The sequence below is a fragment of the Canis lupus genome, chromosome 28 (genome assembly GCF_003254725.2).
Source record: "Canis lupus dingo isolate Sandy chromosome 28, ASM325472v2, whole genome shotgun sequence".
Lineage (NCBI taxonomy): Eukaryota > Metazoa > Chordata > Mammalia > Carnivora > Canidae > Canis > Canis lupus.
The window spans coordinates 29747345-29769409 of record NC_064270.1 but is presented as its reverse complement, the minus strand read 5'-3'; the positions used below and the strand labels follow the sequence as shown (position 1 = coordinate 29769409).

At 52.0% G+C, this 22065-nt stretch overlaps 1 protein-coding gene across 4 annotated transcripts in view; it reads right to left on the bottom strand.

Moving 5' to 3' along the window:
- GRK5 (G protein-coupled receptor kinase 5) overlaps nt 1-22065 on the bottom strand; it is a 212199-nt gene that overhangs the window by 32955 nt on the left and 157179 nt on the right. For all 4 annotated transcript variants that reach the window (XM_025467402.3, XM_025467403.3, XM_035707738.2 and 1 more), the window contains one exon: nt 20863-20940. In XM_025467402.3, the coding sequence (XP_025323187.1) occupies nt 20863-20940 (78 nt within the window). The remainder of the gene's footprint in view (nt 1-20862; nt 20941-22065) is intronic.

The window sequence follows — 22065 nt, the reverse complement described above, 5'->3', positions numbered from 1 at the left end:
GGCGAGCTGGGCTGTAACGCCCCCTCGGAATCTCTCAGAATATCTGCTCTTTTTTACCTCCTTCCTGGTGGCCCAGACTCACTCTCTGCTGTTCCTGATGCTAACGTCGCAGGTGCTAGGGATACAGTAGCTCCTGCTGTCCATGTTACCAGCAGGCACGACTTTAGGCAGCGAGACATGGAGGCTGCACGGGTGTTTTTCTGGGCTCCACAGCACTGTGAGCAGAGTCCCTCATGCCACTTGGCACACAGGGAAGGAAGAAGTGGATGCAGCAGGGGGCAGTCGGCCCCTCTTCTCCCTTTTGTCCCTCCCTCCAACCCAGTACATTCTCACGCTGCCCCCATTGCCTGCCTATGACCCTAAATTCTGACATGTGGCTGGTCTAAACCAGACCCCTTTTGCCCTCCATTCCATCAAAAAACAGTAACCTCTGCAATACTCAGGCACAATATTGATGACCAGCAATGAATCGATGGCCTGGAGGCCTCAGGATTTCTAAAGAGAAGGTAACTAGCTGTAAAGCAGAGGATGGGGGCGTGGGGGGGGGGGGCGTAGAGATGGAGGTGGGGAGGGGGCGATCTGATTGGATGGAAGAGCCAACCTGCAAGGACTAGGCCTGAAGCTGTATTTATAACCCTCTGCATTCGCAGTGCATCGAGAGTGCCCACGTGCTTGGTCTGGTGACGTCCTGGCTAACTACCTACAGGGAGGCTGGAGCTGCCTCAGTGCCTCTTGGTGTGGCGATGGCTCAAGGCCCCACCCCTCCCGGGCTAGACCTGCAGCTTCCCAAGGGCCCTTCTGTGGGACCTGAAGCGGGACGATGCTGGGTATTTCAGGGACTGAGGCAGGAGGGAGGATGGCGGTGAGGAGGGCAGCAGCCTGGCCTGGGCAGCAAGCCACCCCATGATGCTTTACTCGGTTCTCAATCCAGGAAGCAGGTGCTGGTCGTCCACCCCGCCCAAGGCTCTGCCTCTCAGCTGCTCCGACGCCCACTATCACTGACTTCACAGCAGAGACTCAGGACAGGCGACAGTCCAAGGCCAGCTCTGCCCCCACAGGCCAGGCCACCCAGCCTCGGCCGGCCCGGCTCTACCCACAGGTGGCGCTATTGAGCCCCTCACCGCGCTTCACTGCGCACACCCCACAGGTGGCCCAGCCTCCCCGGCCTCGGAGTGAGGAGGCCAGATGGCACACCTGAAATAATTACCAAGTGATTCATCTCAGATCTGAGGAGCGCAGCCTTTGCAATAACAGTTGAGGGGAAAAATGAGAAATCGGCCTGGGAGGGGAGGCAAGTGCTGGACCTTGGGGGAGACGTCGGATTTACACAGGTGGAGGAGGCCAGGGTGGCAAGGGCTAAGGCCAGGAGGCCGGTGAAAGCAGGGAGGGCGTGTGTAGAGAGAGAAGGACTCATCTAGAAGATGTTCAATAAGGAGGAACAGCTGACACGGCGAGCTGCCATTTCTGTGAGCCTGGTTCTCACGGACTGCTGAGTCGTTAGCCCAGGGGTGGCATCGTGAGGGCCCTGCTGCATCTGCCCCTGCGCCCCCGGGCACTGCTGTCTCCCTCTGCACTGTGATGATTGGCAGCAGGAAGGGGCGTTATGTCCCTTGTGAGTGAGGAACTCCACATGTCTGAAAACCTTGCTCCTGAAGCATCTCCTGGCTTCCAAGTCTCTTGTTGAAAGATGGCAGGCTGGAGGAGGGATCAGCTATACGTGGCTGGTGTCTCTGGAGGCACTAAAGGATGGAGGCATGGTTGGGCTGTGAAAGGCTCTTCAGAGCCACCTCCCACACCTCCTTAGTAGCCGTCAATAATCCTGAAATGCCCCTGGGGTCACCCTCAGAGCCTTCTGGAAACACATACCCTATACTTGTTCACAGATTCAGGACCTGAGGTGGAGCAGGAAGAAACAATCACAGAGGGCTCTTCCGTAAAGACCCATCAGGGCCCAGCTGGTTCAATCATTCATGGCACAGATGGGGTTCACTGAGACAAGGGGCCGAGAAGGAAGGGGACCCCTCCAAGGTCACACTGTGGCCCGTGGTACAGCCAGGGGTAATACTTGAAGGGGACCCATGGCAGGGCTGAGTGGATCTAAGTTGCCCTGGCCCTGAACCAGGTGTCCTTAGCCAATTCTAGGGAAGGACATAGCTTTGGTCTTGTTGGCCTCTTCAAATCCAGCTTGTCCCCACTCACAGATGAGACATGTATATACAGCAACCCTAAGCCCAGTAGCTCTCCCACCCACCCCTCTCCATCCCCACCTCAATGCCCTGCATTCAAGAATTCTCTTCTCTCACCCGCTACTACTTGGCCACCAAGGGAGTTTTTCCATACCACACAACACAGATGGTCTCCACTCCAAAGGACAAAGCCCACAGCCTTCTTGGCCCTGGTCCCAAATGCCCTTCTCAACCTGCTTCTCCCTTCTGCCTTCTGCTCATAGATGTTCATCCCATACTTGTCACTTCCTGGGAAGCTCTAGCTCTCCAGCTGCTGGACCTTTGCTCATTTGCTTGGAAGAAGCCCTTTCTGCCCCAAGGCATGTCCAAATTCCACTCAGTCTTCAGGACCCACTTCCAATACAACCTCATCCAAGTCAATTTTCTGAGCAGGTAAGACCTTCCACCCAATCCCATCTCCCAGCACAGGTGTCACCGTTACCATCACCATCACAGCCAATTCTTGAGCCCCTACTATATGTTAAGTCCTAGAAGCTTTACATGGGGTTGTCTTTTTTAATCCTCTAAAGGTAGATTTTAGTTATTATAATCTCCATTTTAGAGATACAGAAATAAACTCAGAGAAGTTAAGTAACCTGCCCAAAGTCACATAGCTAGCATGGGAGCAAAGACAGGATTGAAACCCAGGTAACCTGGTCAGAGAGCCTTATCCTTAAGCACCACCACGTCCTCCAAGAATGCCAGTCCTTCTCAGATCTCGTGAGGAGGATGTGACTTTGGTTTTGGAGGCTCATGGGGGCTGGATAACTAGATGAAATGAACTCTGCATGTTTGGGTAAACACTATTTGTATAGTGTTGTCGAACGTACCACACAAGCACGCACACACACGCGCGCACACACACACATGCAGGCTAATGGCCAACATATGCTTTGTTTCAACATATGAAAACATCCCACTGAGGGGCTCCATGCTCATTAGCAGCAGTTGCATCAGTGAACAAAAGGTCAGCCCAGGAGACCGTCCGCTCTATCTCCAGACGCAAGCACTTAGGGCTTAATGATGTGTATATTTTCATATGTGGGCAGCTGACATTCCCCATGTAAACTATTTGCAATTTCCCAATGTGGACAGACTCAGCTTTCAGGAAAAGCTGAGCGGGAAAAGGGGTTCTGGAGGGCCCCCTGCCTTCCCAAAAGGGCTGCTTAGAGGTTTGCCTGTTTGGCCCATACCAGGGTGGAGGCAGCTGTTTCTTGGGGGGCCACCTCCGTTTCCCATTTCTTTTCCAGGACAGGAACAGGGGAGGGACACTCCCATAGCCATACCCTGGCCACTCCTTGACCCTTCGCGAGGGGATCTGCGTCAGCCGCGGGAAGCCCTGCACACAGAGCCGCCAGGGCCTGGCTGTGGGCGGGGGCAGGCGTGGGACTCAGGACTCAGCAGGAGCCGAGGCCAGAGGTGGTTGTGGGTGCCTGGGAGGGGGGCCGGCCTGATAGTTAGTGAGTTTTCCACAAATTTATACTTCTGTTGTTCCCCAGAACAAGGCCATATGGCAGGGCTTGTTGATCCAGGGTTGCAGATGTGGAAACTGAGCTCTAGACAGCTCTTTGAAAGGCAGAAAAGTCATCTATTCTCATCTCCTCAGAACTGGGTATGATGCATGGTGAGCGGTTAGTACTCCATACATGCTCCTAGACAGAATAGTTAGTAAAAGGTAGACCTGAGATTCAAATCCAGGCCTGCCTAGCTCTAAAACTTGGGATCTCTCTGCTTTGCTGAAATGAACTGATGATGGCACACAGTAGGTGCTCAATGTATCTGCTGAATAAATGCGTGTGCATACATTCACAGTCATAGCAGGGAAGAAGGAAGTGGAGAGCATGGGTGTCTTGGCCATCAGAAGTACCCTCATGAGGTCATCTGGTCTACCCTAACTTCGTGACAACTGGGCCAGAGTTCTTTGGGACATTCTTAGCTACAACTGGCTGGAGTGGCTGTCTTAGGCATGAACTGGGGGCTGGAGGCTGGAGGCAGAGCCTGGAACTGCAGGGTTCCTCAGCCCATGTACAGCTGCTGGCTCTCTCCAGTTTCATTTCATCATATCCCCAGCCCTCCAATAAATTCCTTCAAGCAACTGGGAGTTAAGTATCTGCCACTTGCCACCAATAATCCAGACCAATTCACTACCTATAAAATTAGGAGCTAGGGCAGGTAGGTGACTAGGAGGACCTGCCAGATGGCACCCAAACCACCGGAGGCTTCCTCTCTCCTTGCTTTTTTCCTCCCCATCACCCCTCATGCTGGCTGGTTCTGAGTTCTGTGAACTAACTCAGCCCAGCCCGCCTGACTCTAGGGATGAGAACTGGGACTGGCAGGAGGTAGGCAAAGTAGGGCTCACTTCAACCCCCAATCCTGGCTTGAAATGAAACCTGCTTGTACAATCACGACCGTAAGACAAAGGAGGGAGTTTACTGAACGGCAGCCTTGGACAGTTTCCTCACTCGAGGCTTGGTTTAAGGTCTGGCTGACAGGAAGAAAAAGCACCATTCTTCCACCTTTTTAATCAAAACCTTCAGTGCCATGTGGAAAAGCCACTGCCGTGTACTCTGTGTCCGTCTAGAGCAGTTCCTCTCTCCGACCATGGCCAGGCAGGAGACACAATCCACGAGCCCCAAATAAGAACAGAATCAAAAGACAAAGTCAGGGTTTTGTTTTCTTGGTCACTGGGGAAAAATAAAATAGGCCAGACATATGCTCGTGAGCAGAGTATCATGGGGCTGGGGCTCCCTCCACTCATAGGGCTGGTGTCTATATCCTCTAGCTCTCAGCCAAAACATCCCCAACTCTTCCCTGAGTGTCCCCGTGGTCAGCTTGATGAGTGGACAGAAAGATGCAGGCCTACTGGGCAGAGACACAAGGCTGGACAGGCAGCTGGTGGCCAGAGGTTGTTGGCGTAGAAGCCAAAAAATGACACTTCTCATTGTGCCTCTTTCAAGTTCTAAGAGAGCTTACCGCTTCCCATCAGGGTGGGCACAGGCTCCAATCAGAAGCGATTCACTGGAGCAGAGACAGCTTAAGCTTTGGGGCCCTTTCCTTGCAGTCCTGGGAGCTACACAGAGCTCTCGGCAGGAGGGGAAGCATTTCTACAGAGGCATTTCTGCTAAACTGAGATTTCAGATAAAAAGCGCCCGAATCTCCAAGGCTCTAGTCATTGGTTTGTGATTTCTTTTCTCATTTTTGAGAAATATTCTCGTACCTAATATTCTCTTCCTTTTTGTAATGAGGACGGTCTTCAGGTTATTTAGACTTCAGTCCCCACAAAACCTGGATCTCCCCTTGTCTCTAACAGACAGCACTGTGTCTTAGAGGGGCCTTCTCCAGAGGGACACCCAGGAGTCCACTTTCTGCCTGCCACCAAGCCTTTAGGAGCCTGATCAGTGCCTTTATCTTTCTGTGATGAACAGCCAAAGAGCCAGAGTCTGAGGAGCTCACAGGCTCCCCAGAGCTTCCCGTGGGAGGAGGAGAAGGTGCAGGAGCCAAGCCCCTGACGTGGTGAGAAGTAACCCTGCGTCCTCTGTAAGGCCCATGATCCCATTATGACGCAGATACATGCGACCACCCTGGCAATCTCCTTAACTCTTTGGGCAATAATCTCTTGCACCACTTTGGGGGTGACCTTGGAAATGGCTGGTTATCCTGCCAGGCCAGGAAAACACTGCAAGGGACGGGAGCTGTCTTTGCTAGCAGAGCTGAGAAGGCGCTGTGAGCAGTCAGAAAGCAAAGAGCCCACTGCTTCTCCCACTGGGGTCCCAGCTGATTTAGTCCATCAGCCTCAAAGGCTTCCCGAGTGTCCATTCTGTGCTCAGGTCACCCGAGTTGCACCCCAAGGACCTCAGAGACCAACTTACTCGGCCACTGACAGGAAGGAGTTCGTGACTGCCAGGGACTAAGGATGGCTGAGTGCAGGGCCACCTCTCACCTCCAGGAGCAGAGCTAAGAGAGGCAGTCTCCTTGGACACAGGTGGCTCCGAAGCTGAGGTGAGGTCAGACCAGGGTCCAAAGGAGGAAGGGGGTTCGGCAGAGCAACCAGTTGGACCCCTCTTGTTTTTTAGCTCTTGGCATTTGGATACAAAATGTATTCTGAGATGTCAAGGGCTCTGAGAGAATCCTTTCTTTCTTTTTTTTAGAATCATTTCTTTTCCTGATGCTTTTCTGGACAAATTTAAGATGTCAGGATTGCCGCTGAGGACCCCAAACAGCAGACTCATGGAGTCACCGACCGAGTAAGGGGCCCTGAGGCCAGGAAGTGCTCTGAGCAAGCCCTGCTTCTGCACGGGGTTTCCAGCCCTTTGTGGACGGTGTGCCTGCTGACCTGGCCACCCCAAGCCACAAAGTGTCACGTTTCCTAGGTCAGCAAAGTGGAGAAACACAGCCCTTGAGAAATAGCCACAACCCTTCAAAAAGGGAAAAGCAGATTGGGGCTTAAAGGGTCTTGACCCGTATTTCCTTTGCTGTTCAAGTGGCTTCGCAGAAATCAGGAGGAAGGATTTTTCGGGGTCAGAAAGAAAGAGAGAGGAGGGCAGCCCCAGTGGCGCAGCGGTTTAGCGCCGCCTGCAGCCCAGGGTGTGATCCTGGAGACCCCGGGATCGAGTCCCACATCGGGCTCCCTGCATGGAGCCTGCTTCTCCCTCTGCCTGTGTCTCTGTCTCTCTCTCTAGCTGTGTCTCTATGAATAAATAAATAAAATCTTTAAAAAAAAAAAAAAAGAAAAGAAAGAAAGAGAGAGGACATTTTCAAACATCGGCAGAATTTAGCCAGGGGCCCCGAGAGCTAGGCAATTTTAATGAGAAAGAAAGGAAAATACACGAGTGACCCTGACCCAAGGCCTTGACTCTTTACGTCAAAAGCAAGAAACGATAATTAACAAAACGAAACGTGCCTGGACGGGAGTGAGGGGCCAGCCGGGCTCTGTCAATTTGATAATCCCCGGCCATGACCCGTGGGGCCCAGAGCACTGGATGGGAGATGATGTGCTCTTTACGCAGGCCGCAATGACTGTCGGGATCAGTGTGAATTTCCCTGGCCAGTTGTTGAATCCAGTCCACTGTGCTCTGGGTGAGCATAGCCGTGTGCAGGTAACTCACGAGGGGAGCCTGGTCCAAAGGCACTGGTGTGCAGGATGCTCACGGCGGGGAGTGTCCCTCATTCATTGTGCGTGAGAGGCCAGGGCATAGCAAGCCAACTTTCCCTCTTCCAGAACACCCTCCCTCCCATTCCTCGGCTTCCAAATCAGCTTCAATTTGAAATTGTGTTGGAAATACCTCGGCCTTGGAAGGTTTTTCTTCAGTGAAGATTTCATTCCCTGGGGCTTGGGAATGAAGGAAGGGCAGGCATCTCCAAAGATCCAGGGAATTGAACCGAAACCCCCCCTGCCCCCTACCCCCCTACGATGTCATTGCTCTGCCTAAGGCCCATGGTTGGGGAGGGCCAATCAGGCCACATCGTGAGGCAGCAGAGCACAGGGACCAGCATGGCTGCCCATCTGGGGGGCAGATCGGGGGTAGGGGGGTGGTTACGTCCTCAGGAAGCCTAAGACTGATTTCTCTGACGCCAGCCATTCTAAAAAGAGGAATGCTGGGCCGGAAATACCATACACATACGCAGGAACGGGGATCAGAGGCGGAGCTGGCTCCACCGGCATCAAAGGAACACCCAATTTTCTGACCTGGAAGGTCACGAGAAAGGAAAGGGACCCAGACAGGCATGCTGTGAGGAGCCCCAGATGGCACATCAGCTTCAAGGATGTCAGAAGGAACTGAGGAGAAGTCAGGCTGTGGGCAAAGAGTGTATGTTTTCCAGGAAAGGTCATGGAAGAAAAATAAGTGTGTCTATTTGAAGGACAATTGCACAGTCGTTAAAAATGCTGTGCAGGGGAGACCACGACGTGAGACAATGCAAATGACATGGTGCCAAGTGGAAGACAAGCCTCAGGGCCGCCCTGAACAGGGCCAGTGGCTGGGCGAGGGCCGAGAGGGCACAGCCAGCGTGTACAGCCCACAGAAGGCCACACCCCTGCCCTCCCAGACCTGCTCTTTTCTGTGGCACCCGGGAAGCTGATTTTGGGGGCACTCTGTCTCTGGTGAACTTTAGAGAAGACAATGCAGTGGAGGAGAAAGATCATAGGCTCTGAATCAGACAGACTGGGCTGTTAACTCAGCTTCACTCTCTCTCTGTGCTTTTTCTTTTATTGTAAAATATACATAACGGAAAAATTGCCATTTCAGCCATTTTTAAGTGTCCAGTGGCAATAACTATATTTATGATGACACCAACACTACCACCTTTTCCCAAAATTTTCTCATCACTCCATTAATCAGTAATGCCCCATCCCTCCCTCCCATGAGCCCCTGGTAAACTCTAATCTACTTCAGTCCTGACAGATTTGCCTACGCTGACATTTCATATAAGTGGAATTACACAATGTGTGGCCTTTTATGTCTGGCTTCTTTTACTTTGTCTGTAATGTTTTCAGGGTTCACCCGTGTGGTAGCCTGTTCAAGACTTTGTTCCTATTTATGGCTCAATAGTACTCCATTGAGTCAACAGACCACATTCTGTTTCTCCATTCATCTGCTGAGGGGCACTGGGTCCTTTCCATCTTCTGGTGACTCTAAATAGGCTCCTGTGGGTGTATCTGTATACACCCATCTACTGGAGTCCTTGTGGTCAATTGTCCCAGTCTGCCCTCTCAACAGTTGGAAGACTTCCACCCAATGCAGAAGGGACAACTGTGTCTACTACACAGGACAGCCGTGAAGATGGGCCAAGATAGAGGTGTAGCATAGAGCATACAGTAGGTGCTAAATTACCTTACTTCCTCACATCTCCCCCATTAGAATCCACCCTTAGTAAAGGAAAGAGCTAACAATATTCCCCTTCAAGGGTCTCCATTTAAAAAGCACAAATGCTCAAATTGTGGAACTTATGGCACCAGCAGCTTCTCTGCTTTGCCTGGATGCTGCAACTGTCTCAGCATTTAGATATGTATAGACCCAAAGATTAAGAACCTCGGGGGAATTGAGGCCCAGCTGCAGGCCAATGACATAGGAACTGGAAAATGAAGTCAGTTCCTTCTGGTGCCTTCTCTCCAAGCTTCCAGCATGGGGTTATGGAAAGCCTGGCAAGGAATAGTCCAGTCTCCTCTTCCAAGCCATGTGACCCTTGAGGCTGAGGAGGGGTACAGCCCCTCTCTGGGCCTCAGTTCTCTCACATAGGGAATGAGAAGATGGGTTTAGTTCAGGGTTTTTTGTTTTTTGTGTTTTTGAAGATTTTATTTATTTGAGACAGAGAGAGAGCACAAGTGGGGAGGAGGGGCAGAGGGAGAAGCAGGCTCCCTGCTGAGCAGGGAGCCTGATGTGGGGCTTGGTCCCAGGACTCCAGTATCATGACCCAAGCCCAAGGCAAATGCTTAATCAACTGAGCCAGCCAGGCACCACTTAGTTCAGGGTTTGAAGCTGGGTTCCGCCAAGCCAGAAGTATTCTATAAAAGCCACGGCCTGTGGAGGGGGTGGGAGGCAAAAGGGAGTCCAGCCCCCAGACAGTTCAACTGTGGCTAGTCTCTGTCTTTGCATACTGGAAATCTGTAGCTAAAGCTATCTGCAAGGCCCTGGACTGGGTGGCCCCTGAGATTCCCCTGGGTACCAGGGCCTACCCCAGAAGGTATCCTCTGTCCTCTCGAGGTATATTAGAGGAACGATGCCCCAGAATGGGCTTTGGCCTCCTCTCCCAATGTACCAGGATTTCTGGAGGCTGAGGCCTCCATTCAGAAGGCGGATCAAGCAGGGGGGTCCTTCCTGGGGAGTAGTGTTGTGCCAGGCACTGGGGTGAACTTGAAATGACCCAGGAGCCCTCATAGGCCCAGCTTCTCCAAACAGTGCCCAGGCTCCCTTGGTGAGTGCTCTCAGGTCATTAATAAACCCTCAGTCAAAAAGAGACTTAGGCAGAGCCTGAGGCAGGGAACCAGGATAGGTTATCCTAGGAGAACACGATGGGGTAGGGTCAAGAGCACAGACTGAAGTCTCAACTTCCCTATCCGAGCTATGTGACCTCAAGTGAGTTACTTAACCTCTAAGTGTCCATATCTTCATCTTTAAAATGGAGATAATAATCCGTGGGATTGATGTGAGGATTAAATGAGTTATATTTAAAGCCTGTAGAATCATGTTTGCACATAGTAAGAGCCGCTCTTGGGACTGCAGGGGGGTTGGAGCGGGGTGGGCCTCTCAGATGGTATCCAGGCCAACCTCTTCACTCTACTGATGGAAACTGAGGCTGAGGGAGAGCCGGCTTCTGGCTGTGAGGGGAGTGCGAAGAGGCAAGAGGCAGCTTTCGGGCTCAGGCCCAGCTTCAATTCCCCACTCAGGCCAAACTTGGTGTTCTTAGGTAATTAACCCCTTAGAGCGTTCATTTCTCATCTGTTCAGACAACTGTTACAAGGACCGAGTAAAATAGGGAACATGAAGTTCCAGGCATGCAGTAGTTGCTCAGTAGATGCCAACTCCCTTCTGTCTTGTCCTAGGATAGCTAATAAGCACAAATGTGCCTTTATTTGTTTTGAATCCCGCTCTCTGTTGCTCCCAGAAATGGAAGAGGAAGAGGCCCAGCCTCCCCTTCCTCACTGTTGCTTGAGAAGACTCCAGGAAGTTCCTCTCCCAAGATTTCTTTTAAGTCCTCTTCCAGGGAGTCTTTTGCAGTGCTGTGGCAAAGTGGGAAAAGCCAGGGTGCACGGCCCAGCTGCCCCTCCAGCCCAGCTGCTGGCCCAACCAGATCCTGCTCTGGAGGGGCTCAAGCGAAGATGGACTCTGAGCTCACTGGAATCATTGACAACAGGATGGAGATGCTCTTCTAGGTGCTGGGAGATCAATGAGGACCAAGCAATCTAGCAGAGATGAAATGCTGGGTCCAGGGCCAGTGTCTGGAAGCCCAAAGCCCGTGGAGGATGTGGCAGGCACTGGGAAGGGAGGGATTTATCCAAGCTACCCATATCCCATACCCTGGGTTGCCCTGGAGACCAAGGGTTGTTCAGATGGTTAGGACCAACTCCCCGCCAGCTCCCCGCCAGTCACAGAACCCAGAAGGGAGATGGGGAATGAACCTGACTCCCAGTCCAGTGCTCCTGGCTCTAGGTCATGCTGTCTCCAACAATAAGCCAACATTTATAAAATGCATCACAGCTGGGAGGTAGAATGTTAGCCTAGCATTTTCTGTAGATGATGAGATTAGGAGATTCAGGGACACAATTAAATAATACCAAATCACTAGGTGAAAAGTATTCCCTTTTCAGTTCTTTGAGCCTCCCATCATCAAGAAGAAAGTTTCAGTGTGGTGCCACCGTCTTGCTAACACATCTCCAATACTGACTAATCTCCCTTCCGAACAAAGAAAAAGGCAGCTTTAGGCTCCCAGCCTTAGGCAGGCAAAAGAGGATCCAGCTAGGATTTAACACCACTTTCCCCAGGTAGCTTTCTGTCTGACAAATCAATGCTGCCTTTCCAGGCATGTTCCTGACTCAAAGTTTTCTTCTGAAATTCATTTGTTCGATTTAATTAATTAATTAAATTTTAAAAGATTTTATTTTTAAGTAATCTCTATACCCAACCTAGGACCCAAACTTACAACCTCAAGATCAAGAATTGCATTCTCCACTGACTGAGCCGGCCAGGCACCCCGAAACTCACTGATTTTAAACAGAAAGTCATGAGTTCATTTAAAAGGAAAAAAAAGCTATATATATAAATAATGGTAAGGGAGGTACGCAGATACAGCAAAGTCTATGCAGGTGCCATTGAGCGAAGGACGGCCATGAACCCATCTGTGCACCATAGTTATCATCCCCATACTCAGATGGGGGAACTGAAGCTCTAAGGATGTATAGCAGGAAGGTGGCTGAACTGGGGCTCCAAGGACTCCCGGGGGCAAGGACTGAAGCTCCTGACTGCCCCCACAGCGGAGGAACTGTCCCCACCGAGAAACCAGTCACCTAGGGCAAGCCACACTACTAATCAGCTGCCCAGGCCGGGAAGGGGGAGGCGCCAGAGAAGTGAGCAGGGGGCCAAGGGGCCAGAGAAAGGAACCTGGAATAATTATTATTTCCTTTCATTCAAGCTCTTTACTTTTTAAAAGGTGGATGTTTTCCGGAGAGCCACACCAGCACTAGGAATAGATTTCTTTTGTGCAAAAAACTTGGGCTGCTGGGTAACTTCCCCTTAACAAGAACAAACTTCCCTGCCTTACCCTATCATTGTTTACAGAGGCAAAGAGGCCCGTGTCTGTGTGGAGCCCAGAGAACAATATCCTGCCGGGAGACCTCCGGCAAGAAAGTGCCCTCCAAAAGCTGCCCGCCCTGGGCATTCCCAGCATCTCACAGAGGCTGCCCAAGCTAGTTCATGTCAGAAGCCTGCCCCAACCCACCAGTGCATGTTGGCGTCCAGGCCCCTTAGCAGGATCCTCCACCAGGTCTGAACTTCCCCTGGAGTCTGCTGATACTATGTTAAAACTGGTGGCACCTGCCAGGCCTCAGTGACTGGACTGATGCAGCTCAAAGATGGAGACTTGGCACAACTGCTCATGGGCCCAATTAAAATGAATGATGGCAAGCCGTCCTGCAAACAACTCTACGGAAGGAGGATACTCAGGGCTCACTGGAAGCCCTGCCTCCACAACTCTAAGCCAGCCTTTTCCCTTCCCAGACCTTGGTTGCCTGATCTGTAAAATGGGCACACTAATATCCAGTTTGGAGAGTTGCCATGGAAGGTGCAAGAGCAGGTCCATATGATGCCACAGCAGCGCTGGACATGGACGGCCTAAAGGATATTGTCATATCAACCAGGGGAAGAACTGGAATAATCATGAAGGACCAGGCCTGGCCCTGCTCTTCCCAACTGGCAATGGGGCTTTGGTTTTCCAAAGGAAGACAGATTCATGGGCCTAAAGAGCACTACGATTTGTTTACTCTGTCCTCATGTGCACCCTGTTCCCCCAAACCCTGAGGCCTTCTGACAAGGATAGATAAGACAAAATGAAAGCAAGTCATTTAAAAACAAGTAACAAAAATGAATCTGAGTTTTATCAAAATTAAAAACTGTTGTGCTTCAAAGGACACCACCACAAAAGTAAAAGGACAACTCATAGAATGGGGGAAAAATTTGCAGATCTTATATCTGACAAAAGACTTGTACGCAGAACCTACAAAGAAGCCTTAGGATTCAACATTAAGAAGATGAATAGCCTAATTTAAAAATGAGCAAGGGATTTGACTACACATTTCTCCAGAGATCTACAAATGTCCGATAAGCACATGAAAAGATGCTCAGCATCGTTAGCGATTAGGAAAATGCAAATCAAAACCACAATGAGATACCACTTCACACCCTCTGAGAGGAATGAAATTAAAAAGGTAGAAAATGCCAAGTGTTGGTGAGGATGTATAGAAATGGGAACTCTCTGGCACTGCTGGTGGGAGTGGTGGATGCCGCAGCCCCTTCGAAAGCAGTCTGGCAGGTCTTCAAATGATTAAACCTCGAGTTACCATGTGATCCAGCTATTCCACTCCTAAGTATCTACCCAAAGGAGATGAAAATCTATGTCCAGGCAGCAACTTGTTTATGAATGTTCAGGCAGTCTTATTCATGATAGCCAAAGAGTGGAGACAACCCAAGTATCCATCCATTGATGAGAAGATACATACAATGGGCTCTATCCATATGGTTGGGTATCATCCTACCATGAAGACTAAAGTACTGATACATGTTACAACATGGATATACCCTGGAAAGATTATGCTCAGTGAAAGAAGATACAAAAGGCCCGGCACTGTATGATTCCGTGTACATGAGATGTCCAGAATAGGCAAATCCATAGAGACAGGAAGTAGATTAGTGGTTGCCAGGGGCTGGGAGGAAAGGGAAACAGGGAGTGACCGCTAATGAGTACAGAGTTTCTATTGCGGGTGATAAAATGTCCTGGAAGCAGATAGTGCTGGCGGTTGTACAACTCCGTGAATATTTTAAACCAGTACACTTTAGAAGGATGAATTTTATGGTATGTGAATTATATCTCCATAAGGCTAATATTTGAAAGTCTGTAGTGATGGATGATATGTAACACTGCTTTTGTGATCACCTGTTACTATTTATTACTATAATTAAAAACACTCCCCTGGTCCACTCCAGCTCAAGCAAGCCTGCCCCCTCCCCACCCCACACACATCCCTCAAACACCTGTATCACCTCTGGTCTGCAGGTACCAGGAAGGTGAGCTGCCCAGATCTCTACAGAGCACAGCATACAAATCTGATCCAGCCAAGGGGCCTCTGGGCAGCTTCTCTGAGCTGACACACTTTTGAATATTTCTAGGACATGCCATACTCATGGCTGTCTCACTGACACCAGAGACTCGCCTGTCATATAGACAATGTTTCCAGTTTAGGGGTTGAGAAGGTAGGCAGGAAGCACTACACTTCCATACACTTCCCCGAATCTTTTAGCCTCTGTTGCTGGCCAGTGGAGCTTTAACAAGGCAGTTAATGCTTATGTGCTTCCTTCACTCCTCTCCTCCCCTTTGGCAGTGACCAGGAGGCAACATCTTCAAGATGGTGGGGTCACAAGAGCAGCCAGGGCCCCTGGTCTTCAACCAAGAGAGCTGAAGACCCAATCAGATTGTGCATAAGAAAGAAAGAATCTCTGTTGTGTGAAGCCCCTGAGATTTGGGGGTTGTTTCTTGTGACAGCTAGTATTAATCATCCTGACGAATGCATCGCCTTCTAATGAGCCTGGCCTCTCTGGCCAGCCTCTGTGGCTGGGGGCCCTCCAGACCCCTCCTTGGCCTCTCTCAACTCCACAGCTGGAGTTCATGTCTGAATGATTTCCTCATTCAACAGCCGAATTTTGAAAGCAGAGAGAGGAGGGGGAAAGTCAGACACCAGCCACCACTGAGTGAGTGTCTAACACGGACCAGCTCCTGGGCTCTGTCCTTGCTGGTGTATCTGACCCTCGCGGCCACCCCACTCACTTGACAGATGAACCACCCGAGGCACTGGAAGGCTAATAACTTTCCCAAGGCCATGCAGCTAAAGGAGGGCAAGTCTGGCTTCCGACCCAGGTCTACCTGGTTCTAAAACACCTTCTCAAAGCACTCTGCTATCTCTGTGTTAGATCCCCAATACTTCTGGTGCACTCCAAAGCCCGCCCAGGGCTGGTGTCTCTAACAGGCCTCAGGGCAAAGCTTGCAACTGATGCAAGATCTGGGCAGCGTCCAAGGAGTGGGCTTTGCCTCCTGGGAAGGAAGCCTTTAAGCCAGGGTGTGAAGAGCATCATCTCACAGGGAATGAGAATTCAGCACCAGGCATAAGCTCTGGCTTTGAACAGGGACTTTCCAGCCAGACTCTCAGCAAACACACCATGTCAGACACCGGGGAACATGAGCCAGCCAAGTGGCAGCTCCCCAGGAAAAGACACGAGGCAGGCAAGGTGAGGGGCCCACAGAAGGAAGCTTCACAGGGCCCCGTACTGTCTCAATGACTGAGAGCCGTGAGTCTAGCCCCGCACGGGGGATACCCACAGAGAGCAGATGCCATCACCTCTGCCCAATGAGCAAATAGCCCCGCCACCTGTAGCAGTGACCTTCGTCCTATGTGCTCTGTCCCTTTATCTTCCCTGGGGGTTGTGCAGCCACTCAGCAACTCAAGATGAAAGCCAGGGAGTCACCTGGGACCCCTGCCTGTTCTCCTTTATGTCCCTCACCCGGCCATCCCTCAGGGGCTCCTTCCTCCTAACATATTCCAAGATCCCTGGGCCACCACGTCCCTAGAGCTGTTGTCCCAGCACGGGGCACAGTCATTCCCACAGCATCTGCAGCAGCTCCCTAGATGGGCTTCTGCCTCTAGTCCTCCCCCTCTGCTTTTCTCCTCCATGTGGTCAGAGGGACCAGCCTAAACTGCCAATGGCCTGCAAAGCCCTAGTGGCTCCCAATGCCACCAGGACGGTGCCAAACTCCTCAGCATGGCTTGCCAGGCCCGACCACCCAGAGGGCCTTCATCCCTCTACCTTCTACGCCTGCTATACTGACCACCACACACCCTCTCCACCTCCATAGCAAGGTTTCTCAAATTCGGTGCCACTGACACTTAGGGTCAGACAATTCTTTGTTATGGGGCTGTCCTGTATGTTATAACGTGTCCAACAGCATCCCTGGCCCCATTAGATGCCAGTAGCACATCCTCCCACTGTGCCAGTAAAAGGGATCTCCGGACACTGCCAACCGTCTCCTGGGAGGCAAAACAGCCCCAGATGAGAACCACTGCTCTATACCCATGAAAGGCCGTTCCTTTCATTCATTTCTGGCCGCCACCGCCGCCTCCGCCGCCGCCGCCGCCGCCTCCTCCTCCTCCTCCTCCTCACGTTAAAATCTGATTCAGCTGCATCACCTCCCAGAAGCCTCCCTAGCTCACTCAGGCTAGTGTAGGGGCAGCATCTCAGGACGCCTCCCCGCTTCCCTTTGCACAGTTCTACCACTGCTCCTGTCACACTGCAGCTGACTGATCCACTGATGTGCTGTCACCGTCCTCTGCAAGGCGAGCTCCTCAGGACCACCCCCACCCTGCCCCGGGCATGGAAGCACTGACTGCATGTGCCTGCAGAAGTACAACAGGGCAGCGTGCTCAGGGACCACCCAGGTAGTGTGGTGGCTTCTGATCAGAGGCAGGGGGCTGTGTGCAGCCAAGGTATCAGGCTGAGGGACACAGAAGGGAGAGAAAAAACAGAGCAGGGGTCTAGGTGAAGGGCCTTGCAGGGAACAGCCAGAACAAAGGCCGAGGTGTGGTCAGCAAGATGAGACTGGGGATGACATGGCCGGAGCCCAGTGTGGGGCCTGTGGGAGAGGTATCTGGAGAAAGGATTTTGAAGCACAAGGAAACCAGGTCATGAAGACCTTTGGATGTTTTCTGTAGCCACAGATGTATTCAGCAGGATGTAAAACTGGGAGGGGGGCGGGGAGGTTTTATGGTCAAATAAGTTTGGAAAATGCCTTGTCTGTAATCAAACAGGTTTCTTTACTGCAGGACTTCTCAATCCCTTCGATAGGCTCACATGCCAGGTGAATCTTTACAAGGGGAAGGTACCGCAGGTAGTGTCACCTAAATGTAACTGACTACAGAGCCTCTCAAATGATCCGTGTCCTTCGGCCTACCCGTTGGAAACACTGCTTGGAGCTGAGAAACAGGGGCTATGACCTGAAGAAGGACTCAAGGTAACAACAATCTAGGTTTGGGGACAGTGGCTCTGGGAGTTCTTCAAAGACCTGAGGGCCAGTGCTGGGCCTCAGCCACTAGCTCTACTCCTCTCCCAGTGCCTGGCTCCCCAGCCCCTGGGGCATCTGCTGCCCTGAGAAGTGAAAACAGCTCCCGAGTGACTGCCTACAGGAAGGACTGGGAGGCAGTGCGAAATTTATTGTAGGAAAACAGTCGCCCCACGGGACTGCTTCGACCACCTCCCCCAGGCCCCTGGGCCACAACATATGGTGTGGTTTAAATTTTTAAAATTGAGGAGTACTTAAGGAAAAAATGTTGGCAGGCTCTGAGGCACTTGTAAAACCGTTTGAGCTAGATGAGGAGTCTGGGCCCCATCCTTCTAGGAGATGGAGGCAGCGCTGAGCAGGGGCAGGGAGGTCCAGAGAACAGGATGGGGTCTGCCAGCAGAGGCTTCTGGATGAGACAGGCCAGGCGGGGAGAGAGTGGAGCAGCCCCCTGCTGCAGCCCGTGGACGGGCTGAAGGAGCCAGTAGGGCTGGACAAGGGACCCACTTCATCCTCGGGGTAGATCACAGCTGGGGCAGGGGCAGCAGGAGGGCAGTGAGGGGCCAGGTGTGGGAAAACGGCACCACAGGCTCAAGTCCTGGCTGCATTACCTGGGACAGTGACACCCCATCTGGTGCCTCCCCGTACTCATCCCTAAGCTGGAGCCAGTGCAATCCCCTCACATGGTAGCATTAAGGTCCAGGTGAGACAGTGTGTGCACACAGTGGGTCCTCCATACCTGTTAGCTGCCATTGTCTGGGGGGCACACAAGTGGGCAGGCAGCCCCAAACCAGGTCCAGATGGAGAGCTGGACCAGCAGAGCTGAGGCACTGTGGAAACTGCTCTTGCTGAGGCCAACTGAAGAGTCTATTAGCTGAGTGGCCATAGTGTGTTACCCCCCTGTCTGGGCTGGGAAGGCCACCTGTATACCTGTCATCTCCCGGAGGCCAGAGCCATCACAGACACTACTTAGGAGGCATCTGGCATTCCACAGGTGGCTGAGCCCGTGAGCTATGGCTCTTACCCACCCTGGGGTATTTACACCCTAGGACGTGCTTCCTCTAAGCTCTGGGTCCTGTTTCTGCCCAGGGTGTTCATGACATTTCAACCAGTGGCCGGGAGATTGAAAGCAACCTGTCAGCATCTGCCAGCTTGGGGGAACGGGGACCCTGCTCACACACGTCTCTCAACCACTTTCAACCTAAGAACTTTTACAGATGCCAATGAGGCCTCTATGTGGAACAAATCAAGGCGTAGCTGCCCAACGGCCCCTGCCCCACAGATGACGTGGGCAGCCACATGTGCCCGGGGCCAGGGCTGGTGCAGAGCAAGCTGGCCCTGCCAGCGTCGAGGGTGGGGGGGCGGGGGGGCAGGGGTGGGCAGTGGTGTGAACGTGAATCTTCCCATTTTGGAAATGTGCAGAAGTACTGGGAGTGCTTGCCCATCACATGGAGAGAAATGTACTCATAAAGGAAGCAGAAGCAGAGAGATACCGAGGAGAAGTAGTGAGAGCATGACAAGTAGGGACGGTGGCTTGGCAGGAGTGGGAAGAAGTGACACAGGAGACCTTTCTGGATGTGAGGCTGAACTGGTTGCACACAGATGTGCCCAGCTGCCTGCAGATGCTGGAGATGAGCACAGCCGCTCCAGAATAGAACCTGGTGTGCTACGAGAGACCCCGGGGGTGGGGGAACCCCATATGCTCAGGGCCCCCTGAGGGGACAGTGAGGGTGTGAGGTGGGACTAGAATCACTGAAAATTCCCTGGGACCCTTGCTGAGAACATCGAGGTGGGGTTTACATGCCTCAAGGGACCACCATGTCATGTAGATAAAGTTTATAAAAATATGCAGAGACGGTCTGTATGTGCAGGGGAGCGGAGGCCTGATTTTAAACTCTGAAGTTTAAAATTCTTTACATTCACTTTTCCACTGTGAGTGTAAAGCTCTCAGGTCCCCCGGATGCCCCTGCAAGGGGGCTGCAGGCTGTCAGATGCCCATGTCCTGCTGCAGGAGTTGTTATATGTGACCTGGATTCCTTGTGTCCACAATCCCATCTCCTGAGTGGAGTCACCCTGAGCAGCTGCAGCAGACCTCTGTAACTGCATTCTGCTTTAATGTAGCTGTGAAGGCACCCCAGCCATGGGGCAGCACCCCACAGGAGGCAGGCCGATAGGGCAGGGGCTGCCTTTTTTCCAGGGGCTGAATGTCATATCCAGGGAGTCTCCATACCACATTGTCAACACCTCTCTCTCTGACTGAAGCATCTCCCATTTTTCTCATTCTTCGGTTATCTTGTGACTCACTTGTCATTCCCTCCACTTAGGCTTGGAGAAAATGGAGTCTGTGAAAGTCCGATTTGCAGGGACCCTCTGACATTATCTGGTAAAGCCTCGCCCATTTTACAGCAAAGAACACTGAGCCCCGGGGAGAGGAAGACCAAGGTTGCAGGGTAAATTAGGGGTCAAGCCGTTTCCTGGCCTGCATGCCTGTGTGTTGCCACTCCCTGCCATACCCTGTGGGGGTGGACTGACAGGACCCTGTCACAATGGCTGTGGTAGCCCCAGTCCACTAGCAGCTTGGGACAGAGGCAGTGCCCAGGCCTCTAGGAGGTAGGTCTGGCAGGGAAGGCCACTTTTAAGAAGTGGAAACTGAGGCCCAGTGACGGAACAGGACTTGTGTGAGTAGAACAGCAGAGACTAGAACCCCAGGCTCTCAGGCCAAGTTTTGAACCAGACGGAGACCACATTTATCTGTCAAGTTGGGGATAAGAGGAAGAGGCTCCAGGAAGGCAAAGCTACCAGGACCCCAGGGAGTGGTGCTAACTCTATGCCTTCCTCATCGGGTGGGTGTGTTCCTGCAGTCGGGTCATGGTGGCCTCTCACCCTTCAGGATACTCCAGGACATACTTTAGAATACTCTATGTCCTGTATGTATTCAACCAATGTTGTTTCTGGCAGCACAGCCTCTGTCTCTTCATTTCCCTCTTGGTCACCTCTGGACCCCTCCCCTATACACCAACCTCTCCAAACCACCACTGCCGGGCCTCCATGAGTCCATCTACACTTGGGTGTGGGCCGTGGGTAGCATGAGGCCCCTGGAAGGGACTGGGCCCCAGGAGGCAGGCCTCCTGCCTGGCCCACCTGCCTTGGCCTTGCCAGTCTTGGGCACTCTCTGGTGGAGGATGAGAATGCTAGATCTCTGGAGACCAAGGGCAGCCACCAGCTGGGTGCTTTACAGCTCCCCACATGGACTAGCATGGATCTGGGGCCCATATTTCTCTAGAAGGTTTTCCATTCCTCCTGCTGTGGGAACCGGGTGGCCTCTTACCTTCGGGGTGAGGTACTTGGTCATAATTTCCTTCCCTTTTTCCCCCAGTTTTTCATCTGGAGTAACTTCATATTCTGCCTGAAACAGAAGAAGGAAAAGAACAATAACAGATCTTCTCGTGAGCTTCTGATAGTTACACAAGCTTCGCGGCCCCTGAAAAAGACACCATGGAGGTCACGTGACCAATCCCTCCTCCACGGAACAGGAAGCTGAAGCTGGGACTGGGGAGAAGAGCTGGCTGAGAAGCCCTGACATCCAGCCCAGCCTACTCTACACCATCCATGGACACGTGCTTATCAGAACAGGTGCTCTCCTCTCAGGCTCCATTCCGAATCACCAGGAGCAAATGCTGGTGCTCACGTCCCACCCCACCCCACTGAACTCCGATGGACCCTCTGGCCATGAGGGCAGGGCTCCGGGCAGCTGGGGTTGAAAACCACCAATTCAGAAAAATCACAAGAAGCCACTGGAAAATAATGAGCCACCAAACTGGAAGGCCCCCGAGAGGCTGCTTCAGGTCACTCAGACCTTCCAGCTGTATGACCTTAGATGATTTCCTTAACGTCTATAAATCCCAGCTTGGAAAAGCACCTATGACAGGGCAACTGTGTAGACAGAATGTGACAAAGCTCTTGCCTAGAGCCAGGCACATAATAATACTCAATGAACAGTGCTAGAATCATCACCATTGTCGTTACTATGCCTTGCAAGAGAAAAGGCTGGATGGATGCCTTACCTTTTGCAGCTTTTCAGCTTATAGAATGAACATACAGAGATTTTTCAGATGTTCCTATCTGAACCTCACAAAAGCCCAGGTAGCGATGTGGGAGGGCAGGGTCTGCTACTACACCCCTTCATCTGCTTCTGAAGAGCAGGAGGTTCAGCCCACTTGCCCAGAGTCCCGCAGGGGAGGTGGTGGGAGCTGGGGCTTCGATCGCCAAACCATCTCCAAACCGGAGCTCTTTCTCAACAACTCCAAGGAATTTAGGGCTCCAGATCGCTGGCCAAGTCAGCCTTTGGGACCTCCAAAGGCAAACCTTTTAATTTTCCTTGACCTCAAGAGGGGCTCCCTCTCTCACATGTGACGCACTTGCCAAGAGGATTAAAGGCCTCAAGTTAAGAAGCCTGGGTAAGCCTGCCTTTCTCATTTAGACAAGAGAGCTAATTGCAAATTGTTATAAATGATTTCAAAATCCACCACCC